This window comes from Lithobates pipiens, unplaced genomic scaffold (genome assembly GCF_037356315.1).
Source record: "Lithobates pipiens isolate NorthernLeopardFrog02 unplaced genomic scaffold, aLitPip1_a1.2 Scaffold_19, whole genome shotgun sequence".
Classification (NCBI taxonomy): Eukaryota; Metazoa; Chordata; class Amphibia; order Anura; family Ranidae; genus Lithobates; species Lithobates pipiens.
Genome location: NW_027507764.1, coordinates 45,354,903 through 45,368,396, shown reverse-complemented (window position 1 = coordinate 45,368,396; position 13,494 = coordinate 45,354,903). Strand labels below are relative to the sequence as shown.

Here is a 13,494-nt window from a genome sequence, read left to right as displayed (position 1 = left end):
AATGTATAGAGCTGCATAAAAACACTTATAATACACAAAACATTATTTTAAAACTATCTATCTCTCTATCTCTCTATCTATCTATTTACCTATCTTGTATGTATTTATGTGTTTATTATGTATAATGTAATTTATTTATCATTGCATATTTAAATGATCAGGGCTCTTTTGATGCTATGAATAAAATAAGGCATAAAAGGAAAAATAGCTATGTATTCTATATAATTCAACAATGACACTGGTCTGTAAAAATGTCTTCAGAAACATAGAAACAAAGAAGAGTGATGGTAGAAAAAAAAGTGGCCCATTGAGTCTGCCTCAATTCGTTTTTTTCTTTTTTCTTCTTCTTTTCTTTTTTATTTTTTTACTTTTGTTTTATATATATATATATATATATATATATATATATATATATATACATATACACACATATATATATATATATATATATATATATATATATATATATATATATATATTGTCTTTGTCCCCTTCCTCAACATTTACAGTCAACAGATTGATATAAGAAAAAACAAAGGTCTTGTTACTATTTAGCCACCAATATAACCAATGTTAGGAAGTGATTCATTTTATAATTATATTATAGAATTATAAAATAACAATTCAAAAATACATATATGTTTTAATTTGTTGGACTTTTTTTTATTCCTGTTCTTTGTTTGTTTTTTACTTGTTTTAACCTTTTTTTTTTTTTGTCTTTACCTCAAAATTTTACAGTCAACGGATTAATATAAGAAGAAAAGACAATGGTCTTGTTATTAGTTATCCACTTATATAACCAATCTTAGGAAGTCATTAATTTTATAAATATTATTTTATTATATAATTATAACAGAATAATTATAAAATAAATATTGTTTTTTTTTTTTTTACTTGTTTTAAAACCACTTAAAGAGGAAGTAAATCCTGATGGGTTTACTTCCTCTTTGTCTCCCTGCAAAGGTAAAGCATAATGGGCTACTATGCATCGCATAGTAGCCCATTATGTGTCACTTACCTGACACAGGAGCCAGCGATGTCACCGATGTCCCCTGTAGTCCGGAGCGTCCATCTTCTTCCGGGTATCGCTGCTCCAGCCACTCACAGCGCCGGAGCAGCAATGATGTCACTCATGCGCATGCGCGCGGGAGCCGCCACTAACGGCATAACGCTGTTAGCAGTGGCACGCTGCTAACGGCGATGACATGCGCCGTAGACAGCTGTCACTGTCTTTTAGTAAATATCTCCTAAACCATGTAGGCTTAGGAGGCTTAGGAGATATTTCTTGGACCTACAGGTAAGCCTTAATCTAGGCTTACTTGTAGGTCAAAGTGGTTTGTAAGGGTTTACAACCACTTTAAGGATCAGGTCTCTTTTACAGACTTGGTGTTCAAATGTTTAACCACTTAATAACCGCCCTATAGCCAAATGACGGCTACAGGGCGGTTTCTTATCTCTGGGAGGCCGTCATATGACGGCCTCCCAGAATTCCGCTCTTGCGCGCCCCCTGGGGCGCGCACTCGAGAGCATCCGTGACCGCCGGGTCCACAGGACCCGGCGCATCACGGATCACGGTAAACGCTCATAGCGGCCGTTTACCACGTGATCGCTCCGTCAAATGACAGAGTGATCACTTGTAAACAAACCGGCGTCATGTTATACCGATCGGAACAGCGGAGGGGGAAGAGATCGGTGTCAGCAGCGATGTGGGCTGCATCTGCAGTGCTCACATCGCTGCTCACCGAAAATTAACCCCTCAATTCCCTGCAAATACTCTGCAATACCCTGCCAATACTCTGCAATACCCTGCAATACCCTGCAATACTCTGCAATACTCTGCAATACTCTGCAATACCCTGCAATACCCTGCAACACTCTGCAATACCCTGCAATGCTCTGCAACACCCGCCAATACCCTGCAACACTCTGCAATGCTCTGCAATGCTCTGCAACACCCACCAATACCCTGCAACACTCTGCAATGCTCTGCAACACCCGCCAATACCGTGCAACACTCTGCAATGCTCTGCAACACCCTCCAATATCCTGCAATGCTCTGCAACGCCATACTCTGAGATACCCAGCCATACTCTGAGATACCCAGCCATAGTCGGTGATACCCTGCAATACCCAGCCATAGACACCCCCCCCCTCCCGCCGCCCTCCGGTGCTTCTACCGACTCGCCAATACGATCAAATCCAGAATCCTTTTTTTTTTTTTTCAGGCTTCCCAGCTTAGAGATGAGATGCGGGGTCTTATTGACCCCATATCTCACTGTATAGAGGACCTGTCATGCTATATTCCTATTACAAGGGATGTTTACATTCCTTGTAATAGGAATAAAAGTGATCAAAAAATTTATTTTTGGGGAAAAAAATGTCAAACTAAAATAAATAAAGTAAAATGAACAATAAAATATTTTATTTTTTTTAAAGCGCCCCTGTCCCCATGTGCTCGCATGCAGAAGCGAACGCATACGTAAGTCCCGCCCACATATGAAAACGGTGTTCAAACCACACATGTGACTGTAACTCAAAACATATAACCAGTAAAAAAAAAATGTAATCGTCGCCTATGGGGATTTTTAAGTAGCGACGTTTGGCGCCATTCCACGAGCGTGTGCAATTTTGAAGAGTGACATGTTAGGTATCTATTTACTCGGTGTAACTTCATCTTTCACATTATGCAAAAATTGGGCTAACTTTACTGTGCTTTTTTTTTTTAAGCACAAAACTGTTTTTTTCCAAAAAAAAAGCATTCGAAAAATTGTTGCGCAAATACCGTGCGAGATAAAAAGTTGCAACGACCACCATTGTATTCTCCAGGGTGTTTGCTAAAAAAACATATATAATGTTTTGGGATTCTATGTAATTTTCTAGCAAATAAATGATGATTTTTACATGTAGGAGAGAAATGTCAGAATTGTCCTGGGTGCTCCAGAATGCTCCATGCATGTTGGGCCTCTGTATGTGGCCACACTGTGTAAAAGTCTCACACATGTGGTATCACCGTACTCAGGAGTAATAGCAGAATGTGTTTTGGGGTGTAATTTGTGGTATGCATATGCTGTGTGAGAAATAAACTGATAATATGACAATTTTGTGAAAAAAAAAAATGTAAAAAAAATCTTGATTTTGCAAAGAATTGTGGGAAAAAATGACAACTTCAAAAAACTCATCATGCCTCTTACTAAATACCTTGGAATGTCTTCTTTCCAAAAAGGGGTAATTTGGGGGGTATTTGTACTTTTCTGGCATGTTAGGGTCTCAAGAATTGAAATAGGCCGTCAGTACTTCAGGTGTGATCAATTTTCAGATATTGGCACCATAGCTTGTGGACTCTATAACTTTCACAAAGACCAAATAATATCCACCAATTTGTACTTATTTTTACCAAAGATATGTAGTGGTATACATTTTGGCCAAAATTTATGAAGAAAAAATTACTAATCTGCTAAATTTTATAACAGAAACGAAGAAAAATTAATTTTTTTACAGAATTTTCTGTATTTTTTCTTTTATAGCACAAAAAATAAAAAACCCAGCGGTGATTAAATACCACCAAAAGAAAGCTCAATTTGTGTGAAAAAAAGGACAAAAATTTCATATAGGTCCAGTGTTGCATGACTGAGTAATTGTCATTCAAAATGTGAGAGCACCAAAAGCTGAAAATTGGTCTGGTTATTAAGGGTGTTTAAGTGCCCAGTGGTCAAGTGGTTAAAATAGTTTTTTTTTTGCTAGAAAATTAGTTAGAACCCCCAAACATTGTATATAGTTTTTTTTTTTTCTAATACCCTAGAGAATAAAATGTTGGTCATTGCAATACTTTTTTTCACACACCGTATTTGCAGAGCGGTCTTACAAGCGCACTTTTTTGGGAAAAAATTAACTTTTTTGAATAAAAAAATAAGACAACAGTAAAATTAGCCCAATTTGTTTTTAAATTGTGAAAGATAATGTTACGCCGAGTAAATTGATACCCAACATGTCACGCTTCAAAATTGCGCCCGCTCGTAGAATGACTTCAAACTTTTACCCTCAAAAATCTGCATAAGCGACATTTAAAAAAATTCTACAGGTTACATGGTTTGCGCTACAGAGGGGGAATTATTGCTCTCGCTCTACTGATTGCGGCGATACCTCACATGTGTGGTTTGAATACCATTTTCAAATGTGGGCGCTACTCACATATGCGTTTGCTTCTGCGCGCGAGCTCGTCAGGACGGGGGGTTTTAAAAAAAAAAAAATCTTATTTATTTTATTTGATTTTATTTATTTTTACACCGTTTAAAAAAAAAAAGATAAGTTTATTTTATAATTATAACATAATAATTATAAAATAAATATGGGTTTTCATTTTTTTTTTTACTTCTTTTAATGTTTTTTTTTTTTTGTCTTTGACCCTACCTCAAAATTTACAGTCAACTCTTAATAATTATTAACAGAAAAAGAGAAAAGAAGAAAGGGTAGCCATCAGTGGCTGTATATTGGTGGGCTATCTTAGTTTCATTGTATGTACAATTACACTCTTCAGTATCGTACCAATGTAATGTTTATAAAACTCAGTTGATGAGGCTGCGTCCTCCAATGTAGTCATGTCTGCAATGTTATGGTGTGGCATGACCCTTTCTTGCGTTTGAATAAAATGATATTTGAAAAAAATTTTTTACAGTCAACAGATCAATATAAGAAGAAAAGAGAAAGGTCTTGTTACTAGTTAGTCACCAATATAACCAATCTTAAGAAGTCATTCATTTTATAAATATATAAATTATAAAATAAACATTTTTTTTCTTAAGATTTACAGTTTGGATAATACTGCCTCAACATAATTAGAATGATTAAATACCCTTGTTAATGTAGTCAGCATAACTAAGTTTGTTTGTTTTTACAGTACACTATACCATTATACCGTACAGGCTGTGCCTATTTATGTGCAAATAAAGATTTTGCTCAGTTCCCTGAAAAAATTCAAAATGTTTCTTCTTGGTCCTTTAAGGTACTTTGGTACGCTGCTTTACTTTTATTTTGCCTTTGATCCCAGACTGTCTGGATCCCGCTGTCTGATGCCTTTCCCTTTCCCCTGCCTGAACAACACTTGCCTTGATTGCTGCTGGTTTACAGACAATGGCACCACCTTTGTATTATATGTCAATTTGGTTAACCGCCTGCACTTCACACTTCAGTGTTTGGTGTGGGGCTTTGGAGCTAAAACCTAACCCTGAAGCTAAACCTTTAACATGGTCCTAACATTTTGTCAGCCCTTCCTTCTCTGAGCTGGCCACTCAGCTGTCGGCTAATTGCCAGCTCCCATCTCTCTCCAGTTACTCAGCTGTTGATGATATCCTGCTCGTCAGTCCTGCCTACTTAAGCCGTCCAGTCCAGAGGATCTTTGCCTTTGCCTTGGTCAACATCACAGAGACTATCTCCTGTGTTCCTGTTTAAAGACTGGCTTTGCTGACATCCCTTCTGGCTCCAGATCCTGCTTGCTGTTCCACTACATTGATCCCTGACTTCTGGCTTGGCTGACTATCCATTCCGTTTACGGAACTTTGGCTATGCTTTGACTACGTTTCTTCTTTTTACTTTTATTATTAAACAAGTGTGATTTAACGGTTCTTCTGTCTCGGCCTGATTTCATGGTTTCTGACACATTTAACTTCTAACTGCAACCTAACCTTTTTTCAACCCAAAATAAGCCCTTAACCTAAGCCCAAAAACCTAAACCTATTATACAAAATCTTACCCATTTATGCCTAACCACCGACCTTTGTTTTTTTTGTTTTTTTTTAACCGCTCCAATACCAGGCCGGTTTTCAGCTTTCAGCACTGTCGCACCTGACAATTGTCATCCAACACTGTACCAAAACATTTTTTTTTTAGAATTTTGAGACGGATGGAGATTTCCTTTTGGTATTAGGAAAAACCCAGTGGCGATTAAGCCACTGGGTTTTATATTTTTTGCAAAAAAAAAAAAAAAAATGAAAAAAAAAAAGACCGAAAATTTGAAAAAAAATGATGTTTTTCTCAGTTTCGGTTATAAAACTTTGTAAATAAGTAATTTTTCTCCTTCACTGATGTGTGCCGATGAGGTGGCATTAAAGAGGAAGTAAACCCTGATGGGTTTAATTCCTCTTTGTCTCCCTGCAAAGGTAAAGCATAATGGGCTACCAGGGGCGGACTGACCATTTGGCCACTCGGGCACTGCCACTAGGGGGCCCCATCAGGGTTGCCCGCCTCAGTAAAACCAGGGACAGTAAAAATCTGTGTTTTTTTTATATCTGTCTCTGAAATGTCCCTTACCGACATCCTTTTGGTCTAAAAATCCCGAGATTATAGCTGCCCCAACTCTCCAGTACCTTCTCAGCCAATAGAAACATGTTTGTGTATACTGTTTGATTGTATACTGTGTATGTGTGTGTATACTGTGTGGCCCCATAATCTCTGATTGCCTGGGGGCCCCATAATCTCCTATTGCTCGGGGGCCCCATGAGTTGTCAGTCCGCCCCTGTGGGCTACTATGCATCGCATAATAGCCCATTATGTGTCACTTACCTGACACAGGAGCCAGCAATGTCATCGCTGTCCCCTGTAGCACGAAGCGTCCATCTTCTTCCAGGTATCGTTGCTCCGGCCACTCACAGCACCGGAGCAGCGATGACGTCACTGCTGCGCATGCGCACGGGAGCCGCCACTAACATATCGCCTTTAGCAGCGGGATGCGCCGTAGACAGCGGTGCCTGTCTTTTTGCAAATATCTCCAAAACCGTGTAGATTTAGGAGATATTTCTTGGACCTACAGGTTAATCCAAGCTTACATGTAGGTCAAAGTGGTCTGTAATGGTTTACAGCCACTTTAATGAAGAGGCACTAATATGCAGCACTGATGGGCATTGCTAGGCGGCACAGATGGGCACTGCTAAACAGCACAGATGGGCACTGATGGGTACTGATAGGTGGCATGGATAGGCGGCACTGGTGGGCACTGAAAGGCAACACTCACTGGCATCACTGCTGGGCACTGTTGGGGCTGTACTGATAATCAGTGGGTAGTGATAAATGGGAAGCACCTAAAGCTTTTGAGAGGCTTTAACTCAGCTTTAGCTTTGCTTTGTTTTGGAGAAATTGCAGGTATGAGATATCCACACACACAGTGCACCTGCCAAGCTTCAACAAAGCTTCAAAAGAGCATCACGAAGCATCATTGAAGCCTCACTGAAGTATCACCAAAGCTTAAAGCGGAGGTCCATCCTAAAAAATAAAAAAAAATTACATAAAAATGCTCCTAAAAATCTGGATTATTATTTTTTTTTTACTTACCAGACATGGCTTTTGCTAGGCAGATCTTCATAATCTGCCACTTCCTACTCCGCGGTGATCTTCATTTTTCTCCTTCTCACCTTGTCTTCTGGGTAATGGTGCGTACTGTATTCTGGGAACTGTGTGTGTGTCCCAGAACACAGCCAGCCATTCACAAAGCGTCGCGTGACTTGCGCATGCGCAGTAGGAAACGGACAGTGACCCCGCAAGGCCACTGCCTGTTTCCCTTAGTTCGAATGGCGGCCCCGGGACCCGATCCAATGGACAGATCGGCCCTTGGGCAGCCGACATCGCAGGCACCCTGGACAGGTAAGTGTGCTTATTAAAAGTCAGCAGCTACAGTGTTTGTAGCTGCTGACTTTAAAAAAAAAAATTTGAGCTGGACCACCGCTTTAATCGAAACACCATCGAAACATCAAAAACACATCATAAATGCATGTTGAAGCGGTAGGTGCTTTAATGTGTGTTGAAGCCAAAGCAAGTGTAAGGGCTAGTTTACACTTGCTTAAAAACAAGGCTTCAGACAGGCTTTGTTAAAGATCTCTGAACACCAGTCAAAGCTCCAGTCACTAAATAAAATGGTTAGCTTACAGTCCTGTTTACATTTTGCTTGGTGCTTCGATGGGGCTTCAATGAGACTTCGGTGGGGCTTCAATGGGCCTTTGAAGGGGTTTTAGTGAGGCTTCTTGGGGCTTCAATGGGCCTTTGGTGGGCTTCATTGAAGCTTCTTGGGGCTTCAGTGGGCCTTTGGTGGGCTTTGGTGGGGCTTCATTGAGCCTTCTTGGGGCTTCAGTGGGCCTTTGGTGGGCTTCAGTAAGGATTCCTGGGGCTTCAGTAAGCCTTTGGTGGGGTTTCAGTGAGGCTTCTTGGGGCTTCAGTGGACTTCAGTGGGCCTTTGGTAGGCTTCAGTGAGGCTTCTGTGTGCCTTTGGTGGACTTTGGTGGGGCTTCAGTGAGGCTTCGTGGGACTTTGATGAGGCTTTGGTGGGGCTTCACCATAGACCTTTATAGACCTTTATGGAGGCTTTGAAGACGATTTGAAGCACCACTAAAGCGACATGGAGTATAATTTTTTGAAGTGAAGCCACAGCAAAAGCAAAACAAAAGCAAGGTGTAAACAGGACTGTAAGCTAACCATTTTATTTAGTGACTGGAGCTTTGACTGGCATCCAGAGAGCTTTAACAAAGCCTGTCCAAAGCCTTGTTTTGAAGCAAGTATAAACTAGCTAAAAGCGATAGGAGGCGTGCATGGCGCAACACCAGAGCCGCGATATCCACCGGCCACCCTCAGTCGTTCCACAGAGGGCCAGAATGTGGATCAGTCAAGGTAAACAGACAGATCACCGTTCTGACAGGGGAGGAGAGAGAAATCTGCTGTTCCTAGTCATCAGGAACAGCGATCTCTCTCCCTCCCCCTCACAATTAGAAACACCTCCCAGGGAACACACTTAACCCCGTGATCGCCCCCTAGTGTGAACCCCTTCCCTGCCAGTGATGTAATATATTGGCCTAAATTTAAGAATAAATTATTATTATTTTTTTTATATTGGCCTAAACTGAAGAATACATTTTTTTTTTTTATATTTTTTTTTATTGGATATGTATTATAGCAGAATGTAAAAAAAAAAACATTTTTTTTTTAATTGTTGGTCTTTTTTTGTTTATAGCGCAAAAAATAAAAACTGCAGAGGTGATAAAATACCACCAAAAGAAAGCTCAGTTAAAATGACGCAGAAAAAGGGCTGAAGTGGTTAAGTGATTGCCAATGCTAGTTACATAGTAGGTGAGGTTGAAAAAAGACACAAGTCCATCAAGTCCAACCTATGTGTGTGATTATATGTCAGTATTACATGGTATATCCCTGTATGTTGCAGTCGTTCAGGTGCTTATCTAATAGTTTTTTTAAACTATCAATGCCCCCCGCTGAGACCATCGCCTGTGGAAGGGAATTCCACATCTTTGCCGCTCTTACAGTAAAGAACCCTCTAGTGCTATTCTAAAACAACCAACCCTACAACAAATGAATTGCAGATTTTCTTATAGCAATCTGAGAAGGTAATGTAATCTTGAACTGCATCAATTAGTCTAAAATTATTTTTAGAATGCAATTGTTTCTGCCTGAATAAATATCCAAAAATCCCCCCCCCCCCCACCATGCTTGAACCCCTTTAGTAGTCACATGGCTGCCATGGTGGATCTTGAAGTATACAGCAGCAGCTTTCATAATTTTAGTCTTTACCTCTTAGGAGCAAACAAACACATCCACTTACCGTGATCTGACACCAGACGCAGTGCAGTCCCGTGAGGCCTTGATAACATTTAATGGCTTTGTGACACTTTTCACATCTTGTCGGGCAGTTTCCTTCCACCCAAAAATGGTGCATGATCTGAGCGGGAAAGAGCGGAGAGTTTGTAAAACACATCTTTCTTATTCATCTGTGAAAAGTCATTTTGTCATATATACCCGCTTGCCAACTGCGCACTGTAGTTTTAGTGCAACAGTGGGAGGGCGGCTTGCACAGAATCACGCATCTACACCATATTACCAAAAGTATTGGGACATCTGCCTTTACACGCACATGAACTTTAATGGCACCGCAGTCTAAGGCCTCGCATACACAGTTTGATTGTTGTACGACCGAGCGTCTGTTTTTTTGTCAAAAGCGCGCGTGCAGGATTTTGTCTAGCATACTAACTATCCGCAAATTGTCATTTGACAAATTTTAGAAAGTTTCTTTAATCTAATATTCATCAATTAACAAATATTAACAAATGAATGAATGGATTAGATCTTTATAGAATAATTGAGTGGAATATATATATTTATATCTTCTAGGTATGGATATAGTGAAATTATATAGACTCTTAGGCCTCATGCACACTGGATGTTATAATAATGTTATAAAAACACCAGTAGCTTTGCAGTGAGTTTTTCAACTTTTTTCAACATTTTTACAGTATAAATTTTTAGCCTTTATTAGCGCTTTTTAGCGTTTTTCTGCGTTAGCATTTTTTCTTCCTTCAATAGATAAAAAACATAAAAAAACGCTGGTGAGCAACGTTTTTGAGCGTTTGTCGACGTTTATCAGCGTTTATCAGCGTTAGAGCGTTTTTACAGCTGAAAAACATCTGTCAGAACCCACTAGTTTGGGGTTTTTTTACTGCTCAAAAACGCCACTGCCCAAAACTGCTGATAACAGCCTATTGTCGCATACACACGACCGGACTTTCCGTCAGACTAGGTCCGTCAGACAATCCGATCATGTGTGGGCTAGTCCGATCATTTTTCGAAAAAATAAATCAGACGGACCTAGAAATAGAACATGCTTCAAATCTATCCGACAGACTCAATTCCGACGGACTAAAATCGGGAAAACCGTTCGTCTGTGTGTTGGTCCGATGGACCAAATACGATGCAAAGAGCAGCTATTGGCTACTGGCTTTTTAACTTCCTTGTTTAGTCCCGTTTGCGTCATCACGTTCAAAACTAACGGACTTAGTCCATTCGTGTGTGGCCAAGTCCGTTCGTTCAGAAAGTCCATCGGAACTCCGCCGAAAGTCCGTCGGGAAGACCGTCGGACCTAGTCTGCCGGTAAGTTCGGACGTGTGTATGTGGCATTTGTGTGCATGGACACATAGGATAACATGATGAAGAGTTTAATGATGGTAGAAAGCCAAAAACAGCTGGTGTAAAAACGTCCAAAAACGTCCAGTGTGCATGAGGCCTAATACTTGTAAAAGTATACATATTGATATAAATACCATAATAACGGTATTTTAACAACAAACACGAACGTAGTGGCGTACTATGAGAGTATAAAGAGGAAGTTTGTTTCTCTTTGGCCCTTTCTGCTAATTTCACGTTAGTAGAAGTTTGGTAAGCGCTGATTCACGACTTTCCAATCGTACAAAACAAAAGCCTTTTAAAATACATTTGTCATAACGCCATCAGTATCACCAGCAAAGCAGCTTCATTATTATCCCATTAAAGAAGAGAATTGTGCGCTGCATTTCAGCATTTCATCAATTGCGGCGTCACGAATGTTAATTCTAGATTATCAAAGGTAGTTTACAAGACCGAACTCCGAGTTCTCCAAACGAGCATGCGTGTTTGTACTTTCGAATTTTGTGTGATGATTTCTGTACTGACCATCCAAAAATCAGACGTTGATTTCACATCCGACAAAAAAGTTTATAGCCTGCAGAAGAAAAAGTTAAATCGGCTGTCGAAAACACCGTACTAACGATCCGAAAATCCGCAGACAGCTCGTCTTAAGCCCCGTACACACGAGAGGACTTATGTCCGACAGACTTCCCAAGGAGTTCTGCCGGAGTTCTGCCGGAGTTCCGACAGAGTTCTGACGGACTTTTCGACTGAGCGGACTTGGCCACACACAATCACACTAAACTCCGACGGATTCGAACGTGATGACGTATGACTGGACTCGAATAAGGAAGTTCATAGCCAGTAGCCAATAGCTGCCCTAGCGTCGGTTTTAGTCCGTCGGAATAGCATACACACGAGCAAATTTTTCGGAGGGACCGGGTACGGCGGAGTTCCGTCGGAAAAATTTGAAGCATGTTCCATATTCTAAAGTCCGTCAGACTTTGGTGAATCAAAAGTCCGTTGCAGCCCACACACGATCGAATAGTCTGACGGAATCAGTCCGTCAGACTTTGGATGTTGAAAAGTCCGCTCGTGTGTACGGGGCATTACAAATTCTCCCTTCTGATTTTTGCATTGTGTGTACGAGGCCTTAGTCCGTAGGGTTCAATACTGAGTTGACCCACCCTTTGCAGCTATAACAGCTTCAACTCTTCTGGGAAGGCCGTCCACAAGGTTTAGGAGTGTGTCTATGGGAATGTTTCACCATTCTTCCAGAAGTGCATTTGTGTGGACGAGAAGGCCTGGCTCGCAGTCTCCGCTCTAATTCATCCCGAAGGTGTTCTATTGGGTTGAGGTCAGGACTCTGTGCAGGCCAGTCAAGTTCCTCCACCTCAAACTTGCTCATCCATGTCTTTATGGTCCTTGCTTTGTGCACTGGTGCGCAGACAAGGGGACATCCCCAAACTGTTCCCACAAACTTGGGAGCATGAAATAGTTGGAAACACAATAATTCCCCCCTCTACCAAATGATTGGGACCAGTGCACAAAGCAAATTTGGGGTGGAGGAAATTGACTGGCCTGCAACCCAATAGAGCACCTTTGGGAAGAATTAGAGTGGAGACAGGCCTTCTTGTCCACATCAGTGTCTGACCTCACAAATGCTCTTCTGGAAGAATGGTCAAACATTCAAATAGACACACTCCTAAATCTTGTGGACGGCCTTCCCAGAAGAGTTGAAGCTGTTATAGCTGCAAAGGGTGGGCCAACTCAATATTGAACCCTATGGACTAAGACAGGGATGCCATTAAAGTTAATGCGTGTGTAAAGGCAGGTTTCCCAATACTTTTGGTAACATAGTGTACATATATTCATGTCATTCTGCTTTCCCAAGTAGGGGGGCGGGCGCACGGGTGTGCACATGCCGATCACCAGGTGCCACACAATTATTGATCACTGGCACCCATTGATCGGCTCTGATCTTCCCCGAAAACAGCTCTGTGAGTGTAAACAATACAGAGCTGTGTTCAGTGACAGGGGGCCTTGTTGCTTTTTCATTTACTGCCCTAGATGTTAACCCCTTCTTGCCCATTGACATAAGTACAGTGACAGGGCATATTATTATCATCATATTATAATGGCACTGGTGATGTCAGTGGCAGTCAATTCCCCCCCCCCCCAGTGTCAGATTGTCCACCACATTATCACAGTGCCATTGCAAGTCGCTGATCACCACCATTACTAGTATGCAATAAATAAATAAATAACAACCAGTATATGTCCCATAGTAGACGCTATAACTTTCACACAAACCAATCAATATACACTTACTGGGGGTTTTTTTTTTTTGTTTTTTGTTTTTACCAAAGAAATGTAACAGAATCAATTTTGGACAACATTTATTCGATTTTTTTTTTATTGGATAGGTTTTATAGTAGAAAGTAACAAATATTGTTTTTTTTTTCAAACTTGTTGGTATTTTTTCATTTATATAATAAAAAAAGCAAAAAAAATAGCCCCAGAGGTGATCAAATACCACCAAAAGAAAGCTCTATTTGTGTGCAAAAAATT

General features: G+C 40.5%; 1 protein-coding gene across 1 annotated transcript in view; it reads right to left on the bottom strand.

The window, feature by feature from the left end:
• DGKB (diacylglycerol kinase beta) overlaps nt 1-13,494 on the bottom strand; it is a 662,201-nt gene that overhangs the window by 535,849 nt on the left and 112,858 nt on the right. The window contains exon 11 of the mRNA XM_077490704.1: nt 9,590-9,706. Coding sequence (XP_077346830.1) covers nt 9,590-9,706 — 117 coding nt within the window. The remainder of the gene's footprint in view (nt 1-9,589; nt 9,707-13,494) is intronic.